At 41.5% G+C, this 26,918-nt stretch overlaps 1 protein-coding gene across 5 annotated transcripts in view; it reads left to right on the forward strand.

Moving 5' to 3' along the window:
- CTNND2 (catenin delta 2) overlaps nucleotides 1-26,918 on the forward strand; it is a 1,111,183-nt gene that overhangs the window by 798,559 nt on the left and 285,706 nt on the right. For all 5 annotated transcript variants that reach the window (XM_070774843.1, XM_070774845.1, XM_070774847.1 and 2 more), the window contains one exon: nucleotides 25,752-25,884. In XM_070774843.1, the coding sequence (XP_070630944.1) occupies nucleotides 25,752-25,884 (133 nt within the window). The remainder of the gene's footprint in view (nucleotides 1-25,751; nucleotides 25,885-26,918) is intronic.

Consider the following 26,918-nt stretch of genomic DNA (forward strand, 5'->3'; position numbering starts at 1 on the left):
CTGTTTTAAATGACCTGAAATTCTTGGGATTTTTTTTTTTTTTAATTTCCCAAACTTCAGAAGCATGACTGCTTTTTCTCTTGATCATGGTGAAGATTATTTTCTTTCTTTTTTATCCTTTATCTCAGATACAATGACCGTCTTTCATTCCAAAGATGAAAAATCTTCATGTCTTGTGTAACCTCTTTAATTAAAATTTTAAAGAGCAATTTTGTGTGCAAAAATGAAGAGTAGCCAAAAAAGTGAAACTTACCAAGATTGGGGGATTTTCTCTTAATAAGGATGACGTGATGACCAGATGCTGTTGCCTTGGAGGAGGAATGAGAACGTGAAAATCTTTTTCAGCTTCTCCAAGATTTTTCTGTGTGACCTTGAATCGTTTCCTGCCTAGTCAGTGCCTGAGCATATGCTTATTTTACAGTGTTGACAAGTTAGTGTTTGAAAGGGTTTGGGGTGACCAGATGGAAGCCACTCTGTTTCCAGGGAGATAGAGTTAAGGAGAGCAGGGTCCAAGCGAGCCCCTCCAAATGCTTTCAGCTTGGCCAGTGTTCCAGCCCCTCCGGACCATACGTCTGTCGTCTGTCTTGCCTGTGGCCCTTGTTACCAGGCAGCATATGACAGGATCCCTGATGGGAAGGGTTTTGCGCCGCTCTGATGTCTGGGGTTTATTATAGGAAATCCATTAAGCCTGAGGTACCAGGCTGGCCTCCTGCCATCACGGTGCTCATGGAAGCGGGACTAAACGGGTTTGACTTTCAGTGAGATCTAAGTTTGACTGAGACACCAGATCAGCGGAGGACCATTATTCACCCCAGGAATATAGCGATTAAAAATGCCACCCCAGCTCTATTCCTTGAGGGAGGAGGGTCTGGCAGGGAGAATCACGATGATGTTAAAAAGGCATTAAGTTATTTAGTACCAGGACACCTGGGTACCTTTTCTTGCAGATACATGCACAGACTGCCGAGCTGCCTGTGGGCAACCAGCGTAAAATAGTCATCTCTCGGGACTTCCCTCGTGGTCCAGTGATTAAGGCTTTCTGCTGCTACTGCTGGGGGCATGGGTTCAATCCCTGGCTGGGAAACTAAGATCCTGCGTGCCACTTGATGTGGCCAAAAAAGTTAAAAATAATTTTTTTAAAACATAGTCATTCCTTCACCCATGGTTGTACTGAGTTCTAAGAAGGCAGACTGTGCTCTGGACAGCCTGTTGACCATCAGGCTGCCACCAGAGTGGCTAGTAAACTCCTGGAATACCCTCTCTCCATCCCCATGTCATTTTCTGTGCCTCATGCAGGGCTGAGGCCTGTTTGTTCACTTAGGTGCCTGACCCAAAAGTAAAAGAGGTCTTTACTGTACACCTTCACCCATTCTTTCCTCAGACCCACAACTCTAGACCAGAGCTCCCCGAAATCCTGTACAGGAAACCTATTCTCTCTTTTGGCAACTTCATCAGCAGGGAAGGAGCTGCCGGAGGCCTGTATGATAGGATGAGAGCCGATTAGTTTCCTGTGGCCTTTCTCTGGTGGCATCAAAACCATTTCTTATATTGGGGGTTCGTGACATAAAGTGTTCCTAGGAAACCTTTCGTAAGCCCAAATGGTGTAAAACAATGGAGAATTTTTCATTTTCTGTTCCCCTTTTTTTATATAAAAGAGAAAAGCCTCTTTGGATTCCTTTCAGTTGGCAAAAACAGATAACTAATGTAGATCTTTCCTAGATAACTCATGTAGGTTTTTCCTAAAAGCAAAGTAGTATAAAGCAAACTTGGGAACAGTGGGGGTACCTGTGTGTGTGTGCTCAGTTGCTTCAGTCCTGTCCAACTCTTTGCGACCCCATGGACTGTAGCCCACCAGGCTCCTCTCTCCATGGGATTCTCCAGGCAAGAATTCTGGAGTTGGTTGCCATGCCCACCTCTAGGGGATCTTCCAGACCCAGGAATCAAACCTGCAGCTCCTGCATTGCAGACTGATTCTTTACTGCTGAGCCACCTCAGAAGACCCAGAGGTATCTTTACTGGCATCTCGTTGGAAGACACCAGGGATGTTGCAAAACATCTTACAACACAATGAAGCCCCTCGCTACCCTAACCCAGACTTCTCCAGTCCCCAAAGTCCAGAGAGCCAAGGTTGAGTGGCCCTCCTTAGTCATGTGTCTTCTCCCACTTACCTCCATCCTCAGCCTCCCAGACAGAGGCTCATGGGGGCCTGTGCTCTTACCTTGTTCACTGTGCATTGTTGACACTCAGTGGATAGTACAGAATGAAGGAATGCGGTCAGGTAGGTGTGGTAAGCAAGGGCACAGGTAACCATTAAGTTAGCACTTAGATGGTATTTGCATCCACATGCTTTCTATCATTGCTACTGCTTATCTTTGAGATGTTTTTTACTTTGGAATAGTTTAATTTGTTCACTGAGTACCTGCCATCTATAAGCCATGTGCGGACACCAGGAGCACGGTGAAGGTGAAGTCGCTCAGTCGTATCCGACTCTTTGTGACCCCATGGACTGTAGCCTACCAGGCTTCTCCATCCATGGGATTCTCCAGGCAAGAATACTGGAGTGGGTTACCATTTCCTTCTCCAGGGGATCTTCCTGACCCAGGGATCGAACCTGGGTATCCCGCACTGGGGACAGACACTTTAACCTCTGAGCCACGAGGGAAGCCCCAGGAGCATAGTAATGAGCTCAAAAACAGGATCCCTGCTTCCTGGGGTTTACTTCTCTAGTGAAGAAGGCTGTCATTAACCAATCACACAGATGCATGTAAAATTTCAGTATGACAAGTGCTACGAATCTGTTTGCCTGCCACAAGAGAAGCCAGGGAAATTTCCATAGTGTCAGAAATGGATACTATTTTCTCCAAGGTGATGTGATCCCCAGGTGATACACACCAATATCACCTGTAAATATTATCAACTTCTTTGTCATCAGTAAAGGGCTTTTAGAGGCTTGTGCAAGGCTTCCCCAGTGGCTCAGCGGTAAAGAATTTGCCTGCAACGTAGGTAGCCACAGGAAACACAGGTCCCTGGATTGGGAAGATCCCCGGGAGTAGGGCTTGGCAACCCACTCTAGTATCCTTGTCTGGACAGAGGAGCCTGGTGGGCTACAACCCATAGGATGGCGAAGAGTCAGACATGACTGAAGTGACTTAGTACGCATGCATGCAATGCTTGTGCAGAGTAGCATTTGCCAGACAGATGGGAAATGGGCCAGCTTAGCCGTGGAAGAAGCAACACTGCCAGGCGTGAGTAGGAATCGCAAACAGTACAGCAGGGGGAGGAGACAGGGGCCACTATCTGGGGACTTTTCTGGAGCAAAATTCTGTGAGTGATGGAATCCAAGTGGAGAGTTTCCTAGAAGGTCCATAAGATGTTCAGGTTTGCCTTTAGAAGCATGGTAACTTCTAAAGCACACCAGTGATGGTGTGTGTGCATGGTCAACTGGGGATTCTAGTCTGGAGTGAGGAGCCAGTTAAGAAGCATCACAGTTTTCAAAGCAAGAGGTAGTGAGGCCCTGGGCCTCAGCTCCAGCAATGGCGCTGTTATGGAAATTGAACTGATAGTTCTTGTGTCTGATTGGATACTGCCTGTTGAGCGATGGAGGAACTGAATAACCACTCTTTTATTTGTGGTGATATTTTTTTCCCAACTGTTAATGAAGAAATACTCCTTTATAAATATTTGTGTTCTTCCGAGATAATAGTGCCTGCTGGTTCGTTCATCAGTATCCTTTCTAGATTGGGTAACCATCACGTTCATGGCAAGTTATAGTGTTTACCTTTCAGAGAAAATGAGACAAAGATGAACTTTCTCTGTGTTATAATATTATGGTGATTTTAGTTCTAAGAGTCTTTTTCCCAACAAATATTTGATATCTTCCAGCTGCAAAATGAACACAAAAATGGCTAGGATCCACAGATGCTTCTTTGTCATACACTTGCCTGGTGGCTCAAACAGTAAAGAATCTGCTTGCAATGTGGGAAACCTGGATTTGACCCCTGGGTTGGAAAGACCCCCTGGAGAAGGGAATGGCAACCCACTCCAGTATTCTTGCCTGGAGAATTCCATGGACAGAGGCTACCATCCATGGGGTTGCAAAGCATCAAACACAACTGAATGACGAACACTTTGCCTGCTTGAAGTTGGGTTGTGTGTAAAAGCAGCAAATGCAAAGTCTGCTCTCTAGGAAGTTCTGAAAGAGCTGGAGGTCTGACTGTAGCAGGAAGGAGCCCAGACCTGGGAGCCTTGGCTGCAATGAAGAGGCCCACGTTTTCCATAGATAAGGTTTAGTTTTGTTTCTTCGCCTCCCCCACTTTGCTGACTCAAGCGTCTTTCTTCTCTTCTATTTAACCACAAAGGGAGCATTAAATCACACAATAGGCAGTAAACTTGCAGTCTGAAATAGTTCAGAGACTCAACATAACTAGGCCAAGGCATGTTTAGAAAAACTCATCGATGGCACATACATAATAGGGGATGAAGAAAAGGCATTTAAAACTGATCCCTAAACTGAGCTCTGGCATCATCCTGAATCTGAATTTTAACTTGGAACAACCAGTCAAAGCACTGGGCATTGGTCTGAGAAGTGAAGATACTGAAAAACAGCTGTATTGTCAGTGTTTTTCAGCTAAAGTAGTGCCTTTTACAATTGACGTCTGGACTATCAAACTGAACATAATAGTTTAATCAATCATGAGTCTTTTCAAATTTGCAAAAGAGGACAATGCCTGCTTCTAATAAGCCCCAGAACTATTTCATGGATCTTACGCACGTCTATTGGAATTTTCAAAACAGAAGAATCTAGATCAAATCTGCTTTTTCATTTTGGCATCCCCTGTAGAATGAACCTGAATGCTCTTGTAACCTCTGGAAATGTGCCTCCCCTGTGACCTAGTGGAAGATGGAAGATTTATGAGACCTTGCCTCGGAGCACAGCCTGCATGCACCTCTCACACTCACGTGGAAGTCAGACACTCCCTGAGGAACACCAGAAACTTTGAGTGTGTTTAATGTTGTCTTGAAAAATAAGAACACTGTTCCTTTCACCGCCTGTGATAAATTACTCTTTTGTGCTCAGATGAATTCCAGCTTCCTTTACTGTTCCTGAGAACCACAGTCGTGGGTGGCATGGGCTCTCCTTCACACAGTGACCCAGGGTATAGACTCATGGCAACCCAAGTTGATCTTGGGACTTCCTTCTACCAACTTTGGGCAGATCACTTAAAGTCTCTGAACCTTGGTCTCACATAAGTAAAGATAATCATGCTGCTGCTGCTGCTGCTAAGTTGCTTTAGTCGTGTCCGACTCTGTGCAACCCCATAGACGGCAGCCCACCAGGCTCCCCCGTCCCTGGGATTCTCCAGGCAAGAACACTGGAGTGGGTTGCCATTTCCTTCTCCAATGCATGAAAGTGAAAAGTGAAAGTGAAGTCGCTCAGTCATGTCTGAGTCTTAGCGACCCCATGGACTGTAGCCTACCAGGCTCCTCCATCCATGGGATTTTCCAGGCAAGAGTACTGGAGTGGGTTGCCATTTCCTTCTCCAATGCATGAAAGTGAAAAGTCAAAGTGAAGTCGCTCAGTCATGTCCGACTCTCAGCGACATAGACCCTACCTTATAGGACCCTTGGGAAGAAAACAGAATTGACTACAATAATTATTTGGCAACTACAATGGTCTGTCATGATACTAAGATAGATATATTACAATTGTGGTGATTCATGTAGATTTTAAACATCTAGTCAAGATTTTAGTTTATTAGATTTCAACAAGTCATCATTTTCCAAATATCCACTCAATGGAAAGCTTTTAACTGGTCATCCTAGTGATTTTGATAGACTGTACTAAATAGTTTAGGGACAAGGTAATATATTACATCAGGTAAATAAATAAAAGTAAATGAATATCATGTGGATAAAGAAAGATTGTGTTTTATATCAGACCTTATTTAAAGAACATATTTGGATTTAATTCCAACCAGCAGATTTTGATAGGCATAGAAAATCCCTTATTTTCTATGGAGACTTAAAACAAGAACACTAAGGTTAGAAGAAGCATAGAAATTAGGAAAACGTATTCTATCTGGAAAATGTCATTTATCACATCACAAAAGCATAACAGCAGTGAGTATGAAGTGGGTAAAGTGTCCAGAGCAGTTCCGAGCATACTGGAGGCCCAGTAAACATTAATTCTTACGTGTTGACTTCTGTAATTTGCTGCTTGTTTTGTTTGCTCTAATTTTTTTTTGAAAAGTTTAAAAAATTTGTTGGCACTTGCTTTACAATTTCACATTCGTTTCTTCTGTGCAGCAAAGTGAATCAGCTACACGTATATGTTTGTGTGTGTTCAGTGTCTCAGTCGTGGCCGACTCTGCGACCCCATGGACTGCAGCACACCAGGCTCCTCTGTCCTTCACTGTCTCCTGGAGTTTGCTTAAACTTATGTCCATCGAGTTGGGGATGCCATCCAGCCTTCTCATCCTCTGTCATCCCCTTCTCTTCCTGCCCTCAATCTTTCCCAGCATCAGGGTCTTTTCCAGTGAGTCAGCTCTACCCATCAGGTGGCCAAAGTACTGGAGCATCAGCTTCAGCATCAGTCCTTCCAATGGATATTCAGTGTTGATTTCCTTTAGGATGGACTGGTTTGATCTCCTTGCGGTCCAAGGGACTCTCAAGAGTCTTCTCCAGTGCTGTAATTTGAAAGCATAAATTCTTCAGTGTTTAGCCTTCTGTGTGATCCCCATGGTGGTCTCAATAAATGGCAGTTGAACAAATGCATGAACAGTTGGATGGGAAGATGGGCTCTTGAGTCGTATTCATGCTGCTGGCTCTCTCTATGGCCTTGGGCCAGTTGCTTCCAAACATGTCTTCTTTTTTAATCTAAAAAAAAAAATTAATTGTTAGCTGTTCTTAAGAACATAGATCTCTTTGAGGAAGAATTGCTTTGCAACTTGGTAATTTAAGTGATTTTAGATCTTGAGAGAGCAAAACATAAACTATAGTGTAGTTGATGGGGGAATGTAAAGAGTTTTAGATTTTTAAAAACAGACACATTTTTAAGGAAAAAGTGAATACCAACACTGACTTTATACTAGCCATACACATCTTTTAAATTAATTTTTATTGGAGTATGCTTGCTTTACAATGTTTTGTTTGTTTCTGCTGTACAGCAAAGTGAATCAGCTACAGGTACACATATATCCCCTTTTCTGAATGTTTTCCCCATTTAGATCACCACAGAGTACTGAGTAGAGTTCCCTGGGCTGTACAGTGGGTTCTCACTAGTTGTCTGTTTTATACACAGTATCAATAGTGAATATATGGCAATCCCAATCACCCGGTTCATCCCCTTCCCCCTTGGTATCCTTGTGTAAATGACAGTCACGCCAGTGCTTATTGTCAAGTCATGTTGTGTAAGGAGATATTCTCCCTGATTAGTAAACCTATAATTCTCTCTGTAGGTGGCGGATATAGTATTTTCTCTGTACAATCTCTGATTACTCAGCACAGTCAAATCTAGAAAGAGCTCCTGTTACAGGCACCCAAGAGAAGTTTTCACATCACTGAGCCCATCTGTTTTCTGTGTCTGTCTGGTTGCTCACGTGACCTCTTATCCTGCAGTTTAAGTCCACAGAGCCCAACAGAGACCCTGGAGCAAGGGCAGGAAGTGCGTATGCGGAGGTCCATCAGAATCAAGGGCAAGAATGCAAACTTTAACAGCAGTTTGAGACAGTGAAGCGCATGCTGGGTATAAGAAAATGAAGTGTTTTCAGTAATGCCACTGGCACTAAAGTGGAAAATTTTTTGTGAACATTTCCTGAGTCCATTTACTGTATTCTTGATAAGGTGAAAAAAAAGAGCAAGAGAGAGAGAGGACAATTTTAAATGTTGGTATCTCCCTAAATTCTGTTGTAAGCATCTTTTAAATACCTGAAGAGTCATTAAGGAATGCTGTGATTCAGATCTTTAAAAGTCATAAAATAATGCATTGGAAAATATTTACACAAGGAAAAGTTGCTGCAAATGACCAAGAATATTTTCCAAAATGACTAGAGTATATGTTCATGAAATGTGTCTACTGTGTCACATAAGTGAAATTCTAAATGTAAATTTGTAAACTTCCTATTTCTGTGTAATCATCTCCCCTTCCCCCAACAGTTGTTCATTATGGTGAAATTCTTTAGTTAGGTATAGGTCATAGCTGTTGGAAGGATCATTTGCTGATGTTCCCAAACTGTGCATCAAGGAGCTCCAGGGTGACACAGCAAACCCTCAGAGTGGCTCCTCCGGGTGGCTTACGTTTTTGAGGGAGATGCAGCATCTTTCAGATGCCAGGGAAGAGTGAGCTCACGTTCGTTCAGTTTCAAAGTTCAGTTGTGCCTCACTGGATGACGTCAGAACTTTGCAAATCTGGATTTGCAGAGGTTTCTGTCGTACAAGCAAGTACCCTATGAACACTGATACAAGAGGAACTGAAGACAGCAGTGTCTGATGCCAAGGTCTGAGAAGTTGTGTGTGGCCCAGAAGGCTCTAGCTCATCAGGAAAGAGATGATTCTTAAGTTGTTTGGACCAGACACTTAAAAAAAAATGTTTATGCGCGTGTAGTTGATTTATGTGCTTTCCTGGTTGCTCAGGCAGTATGGAATCTGCCTGCAGTGCAGGAGATCCAGGTGTGAGATTTACAGTGCTGTGTCAGTTTCAGTTGTATGGCAAGGTGATTCAGTTGTGTGAGTGTGTATACACATGTGTATATGCATGTGTGTGTGTATATGTTTGTGTGTACATGGGGGTGTGGTGTGCTAAGTCCTGTCTGGTGATTCAGTTGTGTGTGTGTGTATACACACATGTATATGCATGTGTGTGTGTATATAGGTGTGTGTACCTGGGGGTGTGGTGTGCTAAGTCCTGTCTGACTCTTTGTAACCCTTTGGACTGTAGCCTGCCAGGCTCCTCTGTCCGTGGGATTTTCCAGACAAGAATACAGGAGTTGGTTGCCATTTTCTCCTCCAGGGCATCTTCCTGAGCCAAAGATCGAACCTGTGTCTCCTTTGGCTCCTGCATTGCAAGTGAATTCTTTACCTGCTGAGCCATGGGGGAAGCTCCATGGGTACATATATGTGTGTGTGTGTGTGTGTGTATATATATATATGCATATATATTCTTTTTTTCAGATTTGTTTCCATTTTAAGTTATTAAAAGATACTGAGTATAGTTCCCTGTGCTATACAGTAGGATCTTATTGTTTATTATTTTATATGTAGTACTGTATATCTACTAATACCAAACCTCTAGTTTATCTTCGCCACCTGCCCCTCTCACCTGACTCCTTATAATGAAAACTTCAGGCATCTCTTTTGGTCCGTGGGCACCATGGGAACATCTTACAGACACAGAGGGAGCCCTGAAGTTTGGGAACCTCTGAGAACCTCTGACATTAAATACAGTCAAGTTCTGTCCATTTATTGTGTCCAGTCACTTTTCACAAAGAAAAAATACTTGATTATACAATTAAATTAGTTTTCTTTAAGAGCCAAATTATTTGTTTCCCTGTGGCTTCAGTTTGCTGTGGAACAATGGTTTTCTAGGGAATAAATAAATGCTTACTGAAGAAAATATATTGTTTTTTAATTACTTTATTTTTTAGTGAAGTATAGTTGATTTAAAATGTTGTGTTTTAGGTATGCAGCAGAATTATTCAGTTATATTATAGTTATTAATTAGTAAAAAAAAAAAAAAGGTAAAAGAAATACTATATGCTTTTATTATTTCCCTAAAGAAAACTATATATATATCTGCCACTTGCTCTTTTCTCCTGTTATCAAAACTCTTTCATCAGCCCTGTCCACCCATTTCCCTCACCTTCAATAGTAAAAGTCTATGGCAATAACAGACGCGGACTTTAAACTCATTGCAAAGTTTTCAGTTAATTTTCAAATGAGTCACAGCCATTCTACTGAGAGTTAGGCAGACAGAGAGGCAATAAAAGCCTCGTCTAAGAATCTAAGACTTCATTAATGTGTAGAAATTAAAGGTAATTGAATGCTATCATCTTGAAAGAAACACCTTTTTTTTTTAACCATGGCACTTCATAAAGAAGCTCTGATGTAGTCAGCTGCACATATATGAAATCTTCTGGCATAAACCCTGTCACCCATCATCTGTAAGAACTACAAATAAATAGCCAGTGTGGGTTGTTTTATTCAAAATGAAAGGTTAATTTATTCCTTACATTTTATACTCAGATATATCCAAATATCAGAAATGAAGGTAAATTAATAGTTTTGTGGCAAAGGCATTGTGAAATATGATGAAAGAGAATATTTATGGATGGAATTCATTTGCACATAATGTCTAATCATGATAAATAATTGTGAATGTGTACGTAGTCACTTTAATTTGTTTTTTGGAGGGAGGGTTAATACTAAGAGTTTACCCAGAGTAGTCACAGCGCTAAGATCCCTCTAAGGGCAAAGTAAAACAATAGACCCAACTAGGCGTGTTTTTGGCGTGGGCATTAGGCACTGCAGACCTAACTAAATGTTGATAGTTGGAGTTCGTATTTTTCCCTGTTCTGGCCACTAGGAAACAACACCTAGACATTTTCCTCCCATTCCTAAGACATTTCAGGTAATAACCACAAGAGTAGAAATGCTAACAGACATGGTACACGAAGTCATTCATCAGGAGTTTATACCCAAGGGTCAGACTTGCTGTCTGTAAGGTTTCAAAATAACCAGATTCCTATCAGTGATACAAAGAGAACTGGAGGGTGGCTTCATGGAGGCAGAGCCACTGGTTTCTTCTCCTTTCTTTCTTTTTCTTTTCAAATGTGGATTTGATATCACGCTGATGGAGCGTAAGAACACCATGTGACCCCTCAAAGTGCCACCGCTGCAGAGGCAGCCAGAGTCAGAAAAGAACGTTTGTCTTTGGCACCTTCCCTGCCCTTTCTGTGACCCCTGGTTCTCTTCATGGGCAGCTCATGCCTCATGGTCAAGGAGGAGCAGGGCTGACCAGGTATCCACAGTGAGGCCTTGGTGTTTTTCTCTTGAACATAAATGATTTCACAGAATGTCAACGTCACATGAGGCCACTCTGATGAACCTCAGTGACGGTTCAAGGCACAATCAAGCTGCCCGCTACCCCCCAACCTGCTCGCCCCTTGTAATTATGTCTGAACACAGACAAAACAGGAACATTGTCTGAACCAAAGAACAAATGAAAACAATCACCTACCCTGGCTCTTTTGAATGACTGCAGTTTCTTCACCAGTCATGGTTTGAGCTTTGCTCCTTCTCAGTAAGAATCTTCAGGATATTCAGTCACAGAATGCCTCCCTCATCTGGGCAGGAACCAACCCATAACAGTCCTGCTTCCTTGAATTCGAGACATAGGAGACGTGGGTTCCATTCCTGGGTCAAGAAGATCCCTTGGAGGAAAAAGTGCCAACCCATTTCAGTATTCTTGCTTGGAGAGTCCCATGGATGGAGGAGCCAGGAGGGCTACAGTCCATAGTGTTACAAAGAATTGGACATGACTGAAGCGACTTAGCATGTAGCATGTTATTTATAGAAAGTGTCTCTGTTCAATGTTATCTGAAGTAAATGGTCATCCTTTGGAGAACTAAAATAAGGTAACAGAGATGAAATTGTGTGAATATGCTTCAAATATTTGCAGGACTAAAATCAACAATGGGTATGGTAAAAAATTGCTATCACCCAGACTGGACTCCTCAATCAGCCCTCACGTGTGTGCACATGGTTTGCTTTGTAAGACACCATGACAGGTGCCATGGGACACATTGTCACTTCCAGCAACGTGGAGCCTCTGTGGAGTCTTAAGAGGTGTCTCTGTGTTTAGAACACATCTCCCAATATAACTGTGACTTCTGTCAGCAGTTCAGAAGTTTTCATAAAGAGAATCATTAAAACACTTTCAATTTTCTCTCAGAATTGTCAGACTACCTAATTTATAAGTGTGCTGCATTCTATGATTTCTACACAGTATATTTCTAGTCCATTATTTAATATTCAGTTCAGTTCAGTCGCTCAGTCGTGTCCGACTCTTTGCGACCCCATGAATCACAACACGCCAGGCCTCCCTTAATATTAAGTTCCCTTTAATACACACACACACATATAATACATAAAATCTTTTGAGGATGATCAATACCTCTGTGGCTTTTTCTCAACTTCTTGATCTAATCCTGAGGCAAAATCCTGATCTTCTCCTGGTATTGACAAGAAAAATACTTGCTTAAAACTATTTGAATCGTGTAATCCTAACCCAGATCTTGGGTATCAAATGCCATCCCTCCTGTTGACACTGAAGGTTCAGAGATTATTTTTCTAAGCATCACTGATTATTAATTTTAAAATGATCCATGGTCATAGAATATAATTTTCCATAAAGTCATTATGGCTTGCAAGGAGTTTATGGGTACTAATTTGTTATTTTTTCTCTTGAGCTATTATCACTAAGCACACCCTGTTAGAATTTCCAGGGCAACTAAATGCTGGTATGTATGAAGTTAATTTTTCATTCTGGGGCATATTTTTATTGAAAAGACGTGTTTGTATTAATGAATAAATAAGTACTATTTAAAGCTTAATTGTTATTGCATAGGTATTACCATAAAAGTGATAATATTCTTTCTAATCTAATGGGCTTTTAGAAGTCTTCAGTAGAAGCAGAAATTCACTAATAGTTAAAACACATGTGATTAAAAATGGTAAATATTGGCACAAATTTTCTGTGATCATTTTACATTATTTTCACCTCTCAACTCCTAGAAGCCCATTGCTGGACTAAGATTTGTTCAAGGTACCTAAGTCCAGTTCAGTTCAGTTCAGTTCAGTCGTGTCCAAAATTTACAACCCCATGGACTGCAGCACGCTAGGTTTCCCCGTCCATCACCAACTCCTGGAGTTTGCTCAAACTCGTGTCCATTGAGTCGGTGATGCCATCCAACCATCTCATCCTCTGTCATCCCCTTCTCCTCCCACCTTCAATCTTTCCCAGCATCAGGGTCTTTTCCAAGGAGTCAGTTCTTCACATCAGCAGGCTAAAATATTGCAGTTTCAGCTTCAGCATCAGTCCTTCCAATGAATATTCAGAACTATTTTCCTTTAGGATGGATTGATTGGATCTCCTAGCAGTCCAAAGGACTGTCAAGAGTCTTCTCCAACACCACAGTTCAAAAGCATCAATTCTTCAGTGCTCAGCTTTTTTTATAGTCCAACTCTCACATCCATACATGACTACTGGAAAAACCATAGCTTTGACTAGATAGACCTCTGTTGGCAAAGTAATGTCTCTGCTTTTTAATATGCTGTCTAGGTTGGTCATAGCTTATCTTCCAAGGCACAAGCATCTTTTAATTTCATGGCTGCAATCACCATCTGTAGTGATTTGGGAGCCCAAGAAAATAAAGTCAGCCACTGTTTCTACTGTTCCCCCATCTGTTTTCCATGAAGTGTTGGGACCGGATGCCATGATCTTAGTTTTCTGAATGTTGAGCTTTAAGCCAACTTTTTCACTCTCCTCTTTCACTATCATGAAGAGGCTCTTTAGTTCTTCACTTTCTGCCATAAGGGTGGTGTCATCTGCATATCTGAGGTTATTGATGTTTCTCCCAGGAATCTTGATTCCAGCTTGTGCTTCCTCCAGCCCAGCATTTCTCATGATGTACTCTGCATATAAGTTAAATAAGCAGGATGACAATATACAGCCTTTACGTACTCCTTTCCCGATTTAGAACCAGTCTGTTGTTCCACCCTAGTTCTAGCTGTTGCTTCTTGACCTGCTTACAGATTTCTCAGGAGGCAGGTCAGGTGGTTTGGTATTCCCATCTCTTTCAGAATTTTCCAGAGTTTGTCATGATCCACACAGTCAAAGGCTTTGGTGTTGTCAATAAAGCAGAAATAGATGTTTTTCTGGAACTCTCTTGCTTTTCGATGATCCAGCGGATATTGACGATTTGATCTCTTGTTCCTCTGCCTTCTCTAAAACCAACTTGAACATCTAGAAGTTCACAGTTCACGTACTGTTGAAGTGTGGCTTGGAGAATTTTGAGCATTAATTTGCTAGCATGTGAGACGAGTTCAATTGTGCAGTAGTTTGAGCATTCTCTGGCATTGCCTTTCTTTGGGATTGGAATGAAAACTGACCTTTTCCAGTCCTGTGGCCACTGCTGAGTTGTTCAAATTTGCCGGCATATTGAGTGTAGCACTTTCACAGCATCATCTTTTAGGATTTGAAATAGCTCAGCTGGAATTCCATCACCTCCACTAGCTTTGTTTGTAGTGATGCTTTCTAAGGCCCACTTGACTTCACATTCTAGGATGTCTGGCTCTAGGTGAGTGATCACACCATCGTGGTTATCTGGGTCATAAAGATCTTTTTTGTATAATTCGTCTGTGTGTTCTTGCCACCTCTTCTTAATATCTTCTGCTTCTGTTAGGTCCATACCATTTCTGTCCTTTATTGTGCTCATCTTTGCATGAAATCGTCCCTTGGTATCTCTGATTTTCTTGAAAAGATCTCTAGTCTTCCCCATTCTGTTGTTTTCCTCTATTTCTTTGAACTGACCACTGTGGAGGGCTTTTTCATCTTTCCTTGCTATTCTTTGGAACTCTTCATTCAGATGGGTATATCTTTCCTTTTCTCCTTTGATTTTCACTTCTCTTTTCACAGCTATTTGTAAAACCTCCTGAGACAATCATTTTGCCTTTTTGCATTTCTTTTTCTTTAGGATAGTCTTGATCCCTGCCTCCTACACAATGTCACGAACCTCTGTCCATAGTTCTTCAGGCACTCTGTCTATCAGATCTAATCCCTTAAATCTATTTGTCCCTTCTACTGTGTAATCATAAGAGATTTTATTTAGGTTATACCTGAATGTTCCAGTGGTTTTCCCTACTTTCTTCAACTTCAGTCTCAATTTTTCAATAAGGTGTTCATAATCTGAGCCACAGTCAGCTCCTAGTCTTGTTTTTACTGAATATATAGAGCTTCTCTATCTTTGGTTGCAAGAATATAATCAATCTGATTTCTCTATTGACCATCTGGTGATGTTCATATGTAGAGTCTTCTCTTATGTTGTTGGAAGAGGGTGTTTGCTATGACCTGTGTGTTCTCCTGGCAAAAGTCTGTTAGCCTTTGCCCTGCTTCATTCTGTACTCCAAGGCCAAACTTGTCTGTTACTCCAGGTATCTTTTGACTTCCTACTTTGGCATTACAGTCGCCTATGAAGAAAAGGATATCTTTTTTGACTGTTAGTTCTAGAAGGTCTTGTAGGTCTTCATAGAACCATTCAAATTCAGCCTCTTTAGCATTAGTTGTTGGGGCATAGTCTTGGATCACTGTGATATTGAGTGGTTTGCCTTGAAAATGAACAGAGATCATTCTGTCATTTTTGAGATTGCACCCAAGTACTGTGTTTTTGACTCTTTCATTGACTATGAAGGCTACTCTATTTCTTCTAAGGGATTCTTGCCCATAGTAATATATATAATCATCTGAATTAAATTCACTCACTCCAGTCCATTTTAGTTCACTGATTCCTAAAATGTCGACGTTCACTCTTGCCATCTCCTTTTTGATCACTTCCAATTTGCCTTGATTCATGGACCTAACATCCCAGGTTCCTATGAAATATTGTTCTTTACAGCATCAGATTTTACTTCCATCACCAGTCACATCCACAACTGGGTGTTGTTTTCGCTTTGGCTCCATCTCCATTCTTTCTGGTGTTTTTTCTCCATTCTTCTCCAGTAGTGTATTAGGCACCTACCAGCCTGGAGAGCTCACCTTTCAGTGTCCTATCTTTTTGCTTTTTCATACTGTTCATGGAGTTCTCAAGGCAAGAATACTGAAGTGGTTTGCCATTGCCTTTTCTAGGGGACCACGTTTTGTCAGAACTCTCCACCATAACCCATCTGTCTTGGGTGGCCCTACCCAGCAGGTCTCATAGTTTCAGTGAGTTAGACAAGGCTGTGGTCCAGGTGATCAATGTGGTTAGTTGTCTGTGATTGTGATTTTCATTCTGTCAGCCCTCTGTTAAGAGGCTTATGGAAGCTTCCTGATGGGAGAGACTGAGGGGGAAGTTGGGTGTTGTTCTGATGGGTGGGGCCATGCTCAGTAAATCTTTAATCCAATTTTCTGTTGATGGGTGGGGCTGTGTTCTCCACTGTTGTTTGACCTGAGACCAAACTATGGTGGAGGTAATGAAGATAATGGCGACCTCCTTCAAAAGGTCTTGTGCACACACTGTTGTATTCAGTGCCCCTGACCCTGAAGCAGGCCACTGTTGACCCACGCCTCCACTGGAGAGTCCTGGACACTCACAGGCAAGTCTGGGTCAGTCTCTTGTGGGGTCACTGCTCCTTTCTCCTGGGTCCTGGTGCACAAGGTTTTGTTTGTGCCCTCCAAGAGTCTGTTTCCCCAGTCCTGTGTAAGTTCTGGAATCAAACCTCACTGGCCTCCAAAGTCAAATTTCCTGGGGTTTCTCAGTCCCTTTGCCAGAACCCCAGGCTGGGAAATCTGTTGTGGGTTCTAGAACTTTCTTAACAGTGTGAGAATTTATTTGGTATAATTGTTCTGCAGGTTGTGGGTCATCTGCTCGGTGGCTCTATACTGGGGTTAATGGCAACCTCCTCCAAGAGAGCTTATGCCACATGCTGAGTGAGCCAGGTCTGCTGCACCCAGAACCCCTGCCCCTACGGAAGGCCTCTGCTGCCCTGTGCCTCTGCAGGAGATACTCAAGCACTCAAAGTCACGTCTGGCACAGCCTCTGTGGGGTCTCTGGGTCCTGGTGTGCCCAAGGTTTTGTTTGAGCCCTCTGAGCATCTCTGGCATCTCAAGGCACCTAGTACCTGTAATAGTTCAGAAATAACCAATTTTCTCATTATTTTACTGTTAGTCTCTCTCCACTTCAGCTCAGTGGAATGTTTGACAGTTGAAATTTCTTATTCTGAAATAATAAATTCTAGTCCCCCATGTTGTCTCCAGACTGGGCCTGAGATACAAGGCAGCAGGGGTCACCTATTCACGTAGACCAGTGGGTGGGGGAAGACGGGGCTTATAGGAGGGATCCACTGGGCGTCTCTTTCTGTCGCACATCACATACAGCCCACCAGGGACCACTGCAGGCTCTGCCTTCAGGATGCATCCAAACTCCCTCCACTTCTCAGCACCCTCTGCTGAGCCACCATCACCCCCGCCAGGATCCCTGCAGAAGCCCCTGCCTCCATCCTGCCCACCTAGAGTCTGTTCTCAACACCACAGACAGAGAGATCCCCTTTGTAAGCCCAGCTTTAGCAAGATTTTGGTTGGTCAAAAGGTTTTGTTGGGTTTTTCGTACTATCTTATGGAAAAACCCAAAGGAATTGTTTGCCCAACCCAATATAAGATCAGACCTGCTGTTTATGAGCTTTGACAGATGTATACATTCATGCAAGCACTGACAAAGTGATCCTCTAAAAATATGAACCAGATTATGACTTTGAGATGGCTCCCAAATCAGTTGGAGCAAAAGCCAGCAGCCTGCTGAGGCTGACAAAGGCTTGTGATCTGGGCCCCACTGCCTGTCCCATCACAGTCTCCAGGACACGCTTCAATTCACACGATGGCCTCATCTCTCTGACATGCTGAGCAAGCACGTGCCTCAGGGTCTTGTCACTGTTCTCCCTTTCTGGAACATTCCTTCAACCCAGCACCACGTGTAGGTCTGTGCCCCAGGTCACCTTCTCAGGGAGGTCTTCCATAGCCACTGTGCTGGCAGTTGCAACCCCCTCCATGCACACACGAACACACAAGCGTGCACACACACATGTTTTGCCTATATCTGCTCAGCTTCATCTTTCCCGTCACACTTGTGTTAGTTTCCTGTGGCTAATGTAACAGAGTAACACAAACTTGGTGGCTTAAAACAGCAGAAGTTATGCTTCTAGAGTTCTGGAGATCAGAAGTCCGAAATCAAGGTGTTGGCAGGGTTGGTTCCTTCTAGATGTTCTGAAGGAGAAACCAAGCTTGGCCTCCCTTCTCCTTCTGGCCATCCTTGTCATTCCTTCACTTGTAGCCACATCCCTACAGTCTCTGTCTCCATCTTCACATCACCTTCCTCTCTCTGTCTCTGCATGTCCTTTTCTGTCTTTATAAGGACACTATCATTGGATTTAGGGCCCATCATATATCAGTGAGATCTCTTTTTGACCCTTTATTACATCTGCAAAGACCCTATTTCAAATAAGGTTACATTCTGAGGTTCCAAGTGGACATGAATTTTGGAGGAATATTGATCAACCTAGTGCACATTTGTCACTATCTGGCAAATAATATATTTTTGCTTTCAGTATTTAATACCCAGTTATCATTAGAAGGTTCTCCGAGGACAGGAAGTTCTGCCATGTCCACTGTGCATCCTCCATGGCCTCTCCAGTTGGCTGGAAGAGTGAATTCCAAAGTCAGGCAGGCAGCCAGGCAGCTTGCAGGAATATGGCAAGAGGTGATGGCTACTGGCCTTACTGAAATAAGCTGACCTCATGTAGTGCAGCATGCCAGACTTTTCTGTCCTCCTCTGTCTTCCAGAGTTTGCTCAAATTCATGTCCATTGAGTCTGTGATACTATCTATCTCATCTTTTGCTGCCCCCTTCTCCTTTTGCCTTCAGTCTTTCCCAGCACCAGGGTCTTTTCCAGTGAGTCAGCTCTTTGCATCAGGTGGCCAGAGTATTAGAGCATCAGCTTCAGCATCAGTCCTTCCAATGAATATTCGGTGTTGATTTCCTTTACCACGGACTGGTCTGATCTCCTTGCTGCCCAAGGGACTCTCAAGAGTCTTCTCCAGCAACACATTTCAAAAGTGCTCAGCCTACTTTATGGTCCAATTCTCAATTCCATACATGACTATGGGAAAAATCATAGCTTTGATTATACAGACCTTTGTTGACAAAGTGATGTCTCTGCTTTGTAGCGATTAACCATATAGAGCAGCTTTTTGTTCGGTGACACACTCTTCAGGGATGAAAATTAAAATATTCATGGTTCTGTGTGTTTATCGTTGGAGTGAAAAAGTTGGCTTAGAGCTCAACATTCAGAAGACGAAGATCATGGCATCTGGTCCCATCACGTCATGGGAAATAGATGGGGAAACAGTAGAAACAGTGTCAGACTTTATTTTGGGGGGCTCCAAAATCACTGCAGATTGTGACTGCAGCCATGAAATTAAAAGATGCTTACTCCTTGGAAGGAAAGTTATGACCAACCTAGATAGCATATTGAAAAGCAGAAACATTACTTTGCCAACAAAGGTCTGTCTAGTCAAGGCTATGGTTTTTCCAGTGGTCATGTATGGATGTGAGAGTTGGACTGTGAAGAAAGCTGAGCGCCGAAGAATTGATGCTTTTGAACTGTGGTGTTGGAGAAGACTCTTGAGAGTCCCTTGGACTGCAAGGAGATCCAACCAGTCCATTCTGAAGGAGATCAGCCCTGGGATTTCTTTGGAGGGAATGATGCTGAAGCTGAAACTCCAGTACTTTGGCCACCTTATGCGAAGAGTTGACTCATTGGAAAAGACTCTGATGCTGGGTGGGATTGGGGGCAGGAGGAGAGGGGGATGACAGAGGATGAGATGGCTGGATGGCATCACCAACTCGATGGATGTGAGTCTGAGTGAACTATGGGAGTTGGTGATGGACAGGGAGGCCTGGCGTGCAGCGATTCATGGGGTCACAAAGAGTCAGATACGACTGAGCAACTGAACTGAACTGAACTGACTGAAGTTCTTATCTATCAACAAGCATGAAGATACCTCCATTTTGTAAAACAAAACAAAGAAATCTTTCCATCTAACTTTTTCTTGTGACCACTGGCTCTGCGGCCTCCTCACTCTTATCTTGTCAACAAGACAAAGTCAAAATGTCTCACCTTGTGGTCTCTGGATGGTAAAGGAAAGACAATATGGTCTTTAAAACTTTTAGTTAGAGTTCAGATGATTATAAGTGGTTGAGATTTTCACAGATTTAAATAATATCCATAGCCTGGCTTCCCATGGAGTTTATTGATCTTGCAATCAAATTGAACTCTGTCCCTCTGACATAAAGCTTTGCTGAAAATCTCAGTGTGAATTCCCGAAGACTCTTGATTGTCCTGGGGCTCTTTTCAACACGGAAGTAAACTTGATAAAAATGTTGTGACAGGACATCAGCTCTTCGGTTGTGGTGCCAGCCTAACATGGTAACAAATTTCAGACTGTTTGCTGTTTAGCTGTGTGCTAAGTGCCTTGTAATTTTAATGACTCAGAGAGTCCTTATAAGAGTGAGGACCAAGTCACAATATTGTTGGTCTGTGTGACAAGTTTTAATGGAGAAAAGGTTACATTTACATATTCTCCAGTTCCATAAACATTTCTAAAGTGAAGCTCAGTAACAAATAAGAGATATGAGCTGGGCTTCTGTAGAAAATTGTAGATGGTTCTTATTTCCTATTCTTCTTTTCTTCATCTGCTGCTGCTGCTGCTAAGTCACTTCAGCCGTGTCCGACTCTGTGCAACCCCATAGACGGCAGCACACCAGGCTCCCCAATCCCTGGGATTCTCTAGGCAAGAACACTGGAGTGGGTTGCCATTTCCTTCTCCAATGCATGAAAGTGAAAAGTGAAAGTGAAGTCTAGTTATATGTAATACCTGACATTTCTGGAGGGGCCACACTGTGCCAGACATTGCTCTAAGGGGTTCATATATATTTATTCTAATCATCCCACAATACTCTAAGGTAGGAATTATTATCTCACTGTAACAGATGAACTCCATAGATATTTATGCCAGCCAGTGGTGGATCAGCAGCAAGCAAGACACATAGAAGAGGAGAATTCATAGTGGAGCAGGATTTGAACCAACTCTGCATACAAAGAACTCTTCTTGAGCTAAGACTTTGCCTCTAAAGGGGTTAGGTAGAAAAATTTTTTCAAAATGGCACGTTTTAATATACAGTTTTTACTGCAGGCTAAAGCAGTGAGTCTTCTTACACTTAGATTCCTTCCAATAAGTATAATGTACAACAGTAAAAGTTTATTTTTTTTAAAATTAAGTGGTATTACATAAAGTTTAAGTATGTGTGTGTGTGTGTGTGCGCGCGCCTCTTTTAAGTCTTAGAATAACAATTAGTAGTATATACCGACTGAAGCGACTTAGCAGCAGCAGCAGCAGCAGTATATACCTAGCTTTTGGGGTTTCCCAGGTGGTGTTAGTGGTAAAAGAACCCTTCTGCCAATCCAGGAGACTTAAGAGATGTGGGTTCCATCCCAGGGTCAGGAAGATCCCCTGGAGGAGGGCATAGCAACTCACTCCACTATTCTTGCCTGGAGAATCCCATGGACAGAGGAGCCTGGTGGGCTACAATCCATAGGGCCATGCAGAGTCAAACATGACTGAAGTGACTTAGCATGCACACACACATCTAGCTTTTAATAGTTTGCCCAGCACTTTCACTTTCATATTTTATGCTGTCTTTTAAAAAGAAGTTCTGTGAAATAGATGGCGTTATTCTCTATATTTGATCCATGGAAACCAATACCAGCAAGCACTGAGGGACTCTTCTATATACATTTGTAATCTAGAAGGGAGAAAGCCAGATGTTCAAGTTCTGAACTCTTTCCTAATTATTTGGATGCCAAATCCTGTGCCTCTTCTACTGCAGTAATCAAGAAATAAGAGATTTATAACATGCTCAACAAAAAATGATCAAATATTTCTACTTTTCAAATGAGTTCATCTGTATCATTTTTCTAGAGTTCAAATATATGTGTTAATATATGATATTCATTTTTCTCTTTCTGACTTACTTCATTCTATATGACAGTCTTTAAGGCCCATCCATGTCTCTGCAAATATCACAATTTCATTCTTTTTTATAACTGAATAGATAACTAATGACAACCTACAGTATAGCCCAGGGAACTCTGTTCAGTGCTTTGTGGTAACCTAAATGGGAAGGAAATCCAAAAAAGAGGAGATAATGTATATACATATGGCTGACTCACTTTGCTGTATAGCAGACGCTAACATGACATCATAAAGCAGCTATACTACAATAATTTTTTTAAAAAATTATCAAATAACAGAACATGTTTAGACCAGGGTGTCTCAGTCTTGGCTCTAGTGATATTTTGGGGCAGATAATTCTTTGTCATAGGGAATTGTCTGTGCAATGTAAGATGTTGAGCAGGATTCCTGGGGTCTGCTTCCTGGATATCAATAGCGTCCTCCAGTTGTGACAACCAAAACTGTCTTCTGACCTTGTCAGATGTCCCCTGGGGACACAGTTTTAAGTGTATTTATTTTTTAGACTTTTAGACTTTATTTCAAGACAGCAATTACAGTAGGCATCATTGTTATATGATTATATCTATTAGAAAGCAGATGGCCAGAGTTTTATTTCTGCTCCACCTCTTAAGTTTATGAACATCTCTAAGTCTATTAATTTCCTCCTCCATGAAATGAAAAGAAACTACCTAAGGCTAGTTAAGGATTAAAGCATGACACCACGTGAACAGGGAGCCTCGGCACTGACTTTTAGTCCACACTCGCAGTATTACTTAAGATGTCCGTTCTGTAAGTCTGAACATTATCTAAATTTCCTTAGACTTCTTTGTCACAATTCTGACCACAAACCAGGCCCAGACGTTTTGTACTGAAGTGCAAAGCTCTTTGCGATCTCACACCAACCTTGCTTTCCAGCTTCATTTCCACCACCTCCTTCCTGGGTAAACCCCTTCCTGCAGCCTCCTGTCTCATAGCCATCCTGGCTGAATGCACACCTTCCCTGAATCTGTCAGCCTTCCGTGACCCAGTGTCTCTCCTCGTGCTGTTCTTTTGCTGATTTTTTCACCAGAATTCTTTTGTCTTATGAACGTTGCTTGTCCTTCAGGATTAAAATCTCATGTGAAGGACATCAAGCAAGGAGCAAATATAGCACAGGGATCTATATTCAGTATTTTGTAATAACCTATAAGTGAAAAGAATCTGAAAAAGAATATATATATTATATATCAATCACTTTGCTGCACACCTGAAAATATCAAAACACTGTAAATAAACTATACTTCAGTTGAAAAAAAAAAAGACCTTGTATAAATAATCCATGCCTTGTACTGAATTCTGGCCCAAATAAGACAGACATTTTATTTTGTCCAGCTCTTTTCTAGAGTCCATCTCCATGGGAAACACAAAATCTGAGCAGAATCTCTTTTAAGTGAAACAAAACCATTCCAGAAAAAAAGGCTTGTATAACTCTTGAAATTTTCCTTCTTCTGTTGATTCTGGGCTCTGTGTGTATGTATGTAGTCTGGTATGCATCTCTGTGTGTATGCACTGACACAAGCAAGCCAAGTGCCCTAAGACTGTTCCTCCTGTACTCTTGTTCAAGGACTTTCTTATCTATGCCATATAAGCGTAATAGAGCAATTCTCATCTGGTTAGTAAAATAGACTGAAATGCATCCTTCACTAATCACTTTCCAATAGCATGGGCTTACCTGAATTCATATTAGTCATCCAGTGTATTCACATGACATTTCTAATTTTAATTTATAGGTGTTCTGTAGATTTTGATTTAACTTGAACAAAGGATGTAATTTTAAAAGGCTGCTATTATAAGAAAAAAGACTGTGCTATCTGGATGTTGCATACTGAGGTGGTTTAGAATCATGCAATGAAAGAAAATTCAATTAAAAAGAAAAACAAGCTTCCTATGTTTTCATCCATAATTGTTTTTTACTGTGATCACCTAGCTGAAGAAGATCCAATAGTTGGTCCATTATCAGCAACCATTTGAGTATGTTTTGTAGCAAAGGTGCTCCTCACACCATCCAGTCCTTTAAGAACTGAGCCAACTCAAAAGGAATCCTATTCCGTATTGTCTTCGATAGCAGTAAGACAGCACCAACATGCTTCAAGATTTACTTGACAACCTCTACCAGGCGTGATAAAGAAAAGATAAAGAGAACAGGTTAGAATCTATGAGGAAACTTTTAACCTTTGTCTGCTCCATTTCTGTCCCATTTTTTATGACTCCTCTTCTGAGATGACAGCACTGACCTGGCATCAATAGGATGTATGCTCTTGAGTTGTTTTCTGGGAGTCAAGTGGGTGCTGCCAAGCTGTCTCAAGTCTCTTCCAGCCTATCCTTCAGATAAATAGTAGCCGTTTGTGGTTCAAGGGGTCAGGTTTTCATCTGTGGCCTCATGGGTTGCTTTTTTATTTCTCTGTTAAAAATTGATTCACTGCTTCAGAAATGAAATCCTTACATCCAACCATGTCAGTGTCATGTTCTAACTCAAGGGTCCCCAACCTCCAGGATCTAATGCCTGATGATCTGAGGTGGAACTGATGTAATAATACAAATTAATGCACAAATAAATGTAATGTGCTTGAATCATCCCGAATCCACCCACCACCGCCCTGCCGCTTCCTGATCCATGGAAAAACTGTCTTTCATGAAAGCAATCCCTGGTGCCAGAAAGGTTGGGGATCGCTGCTCTAACTGCTTAAGTTGGTGAATTTCATGAAAGAGTATTCATATGCATAATGGTACAGTCACCCTTGTGTTTTATAATGGATTTAAGAATCCTGGAGCATGTTTCTCAAAATTAAATAAACAGCTAGCTTCTTGGACTAGCTCAGATATAAACAAGAGGATATCGAAAAAGAAAACACCGTGCATAAAATTTGTTTGAATAAACCTAACATTTTAAATAAATAATTTCCTTTTATGAAGGCTTCTTGTTAGTATACTTTTATCCTCAGAAAATTGTTTAGGGAATCTGTATGTTTTAAAAAAAAAGGGATTATGATAATAGCAGTATTAACCATAAATATAACAAATATGGCATAACTGGTATCATGACATTTTAGGTTGGACTCATTCAGTTATATTTTCTCTTATCTGGTAATTTAACTAAATGCTATACCTGCACAAGACTGTTGAAATAATATTTTGGAAAATAAATGTGATCTTGTAAATTATCTACTGGAGTCCAAATGAAAAATGTCTATATTAATAAGATCGTGCCATTTTAAGTCCTTTTTTTTTTTCAGTCTTCATAAACATGGTAACTTCAGTGATACATTTAAGATTATATAAGTATATGTGCTTGCATACTTAGTTGTGTCTGACTCTTTAACAACCCCATGGACTGCAGCCTGCCAACCTCCTCTGTCCATGGAATTTTCCAGGCGAGAATATTTGAGTAGTTTACTGTTTCCTACTCCAGGGGATCGTCCTGACCCAGGGCTTGAACCTCTGTCTCCTTCATCTCCTGCACTGATGGGCAGATTCTTTACCATTGTACCACCCGGGAAGCCCCAGATGTGTATGTACATATATATGTAGATACATTTGCTTACAAACCATTTCTCAAGGAAATCTTTTCAAATCCTTTTTTAAGTCAGTGCATGTGGAAGAAATATAAGAGGATGAGATGGTCAGGTAGCATCACTGACTCTATGGACATGAATGTGAGCAAACCCTGGGAGACAGCGGAGGACAGAAGAGCCTGGCGTGCTGCAGTCCTGGGGGGAGGGGGATCGCACATAGTTGGACACAACTTAGCGACTAAGCAACAACATGAGTAAGAAAACCAGGACAATCAGTTGTGAAATATTCCCATGTGAACTCTCACAGGTGTTACATAAATGAGTTGACCACAGGCTACCAGTTGCAGGATTTCTCTCATGTTCTCCTGCTTTCCTTTTGTTCAGAGAGTTTGGATGGAGAGACCCGGAGCTACCTGAAGTGATACAGATGTTGCAACATCAGTTTCCTTCCGTCCAGTCTAATGCTGCAGCCTATTTACAGCACCTCTGTTTTGGAGACAACAAAATTAAAGCCGAGGTAAGCACTACTTGGAATCAGGAATGACTGGTGTCAGATTCATCATCACTTAGGTGTTCAGAGTCCTGCTGAATGGGGAAGAAAATTCGAAGCTTAAAATTATGACCCAGAGGGATGGTATGGGGAGGGAGGAGGGAGGAGGGTTCAGGATGGGGAACACATGTATACCTGTGGCGGATTCATTTTGATATTTGGCAAAACTAATACAATTATGTAAAGTTTAAAAATAAAATAAAATTTTAAAAAAAAGGAAAAAAAAATTATGCTATCAAAACTTAGATCCACACTTATGACTGAAGCATAGAACTTTTCATCTAAGTGTTTGGCATGCCTATATATACATTCTTCTTTTTTAATATTTTAATACTGAAGGGATAGAGGACCAAGGATATACACTAATATCCACAGAGATGAGAGTATCAAATGCTAAACTTTTGATGTAATTTGCATTTTTCTCTTCCCAATCCATCTCTGGAGTCATCTCTGCTCCTAAATTCTAAAAAAATACAAAGCATCTTCAGGTTCTCCTCAAATTACATCAAGATTGCTACATCAATTTATGGTATCATCTGTCTTCCTGGAAAACTCATTGATAAGAGGGAAATTTTAGGCAATAAACCAGCTTTGTATTATAACCAAACTTTCTGAACCATTTACAAATGTACTATTGGATATGATACAGATATATGTGTTCCATTAAAGAAACTGTTCTCTGTGTTCATCATGTAAACAATTGTTAACATACTCAAAAATTTTGGAATGCTTCAAAGGGCACAAATTGTGGTATGTGATATTTCTAGAAAATCACAGTGGTCAGTACAGCTAACTCTGATTTTTTTTTAGATGAGGGACAAGCATTTGCATATGAGCAGCTGACTAATCAAATTTTTAAAAAAGATTTTTATAAACTGTTAAGAGTCATCTCCATAGCATGTAAGGAATTTGGGAGATGAGACTAAATTAGTTTAAGGGTGGAAAGCAGAGATTTGAAGATATAATTGCAATTTATTATAGATGGTGCTTGCTTGCATTGG

Source organism: Bos indicus, chromosome 20, assembly GCF_029378745.1.
Source record: "Bos indicus isolate NIAB-ARS_2022 breed Sahiwal x Tharparkar chromosome 20, NIAB-ARS_B.indTharparkar_mat_pri_1.0, whole genome shotgun sequence".
Lineage (NCBI taxonomy): Eukaryota > Metazoa > Chordata > Mammalia > Artiodactyla > Bovidae > Bos > Bos indicus.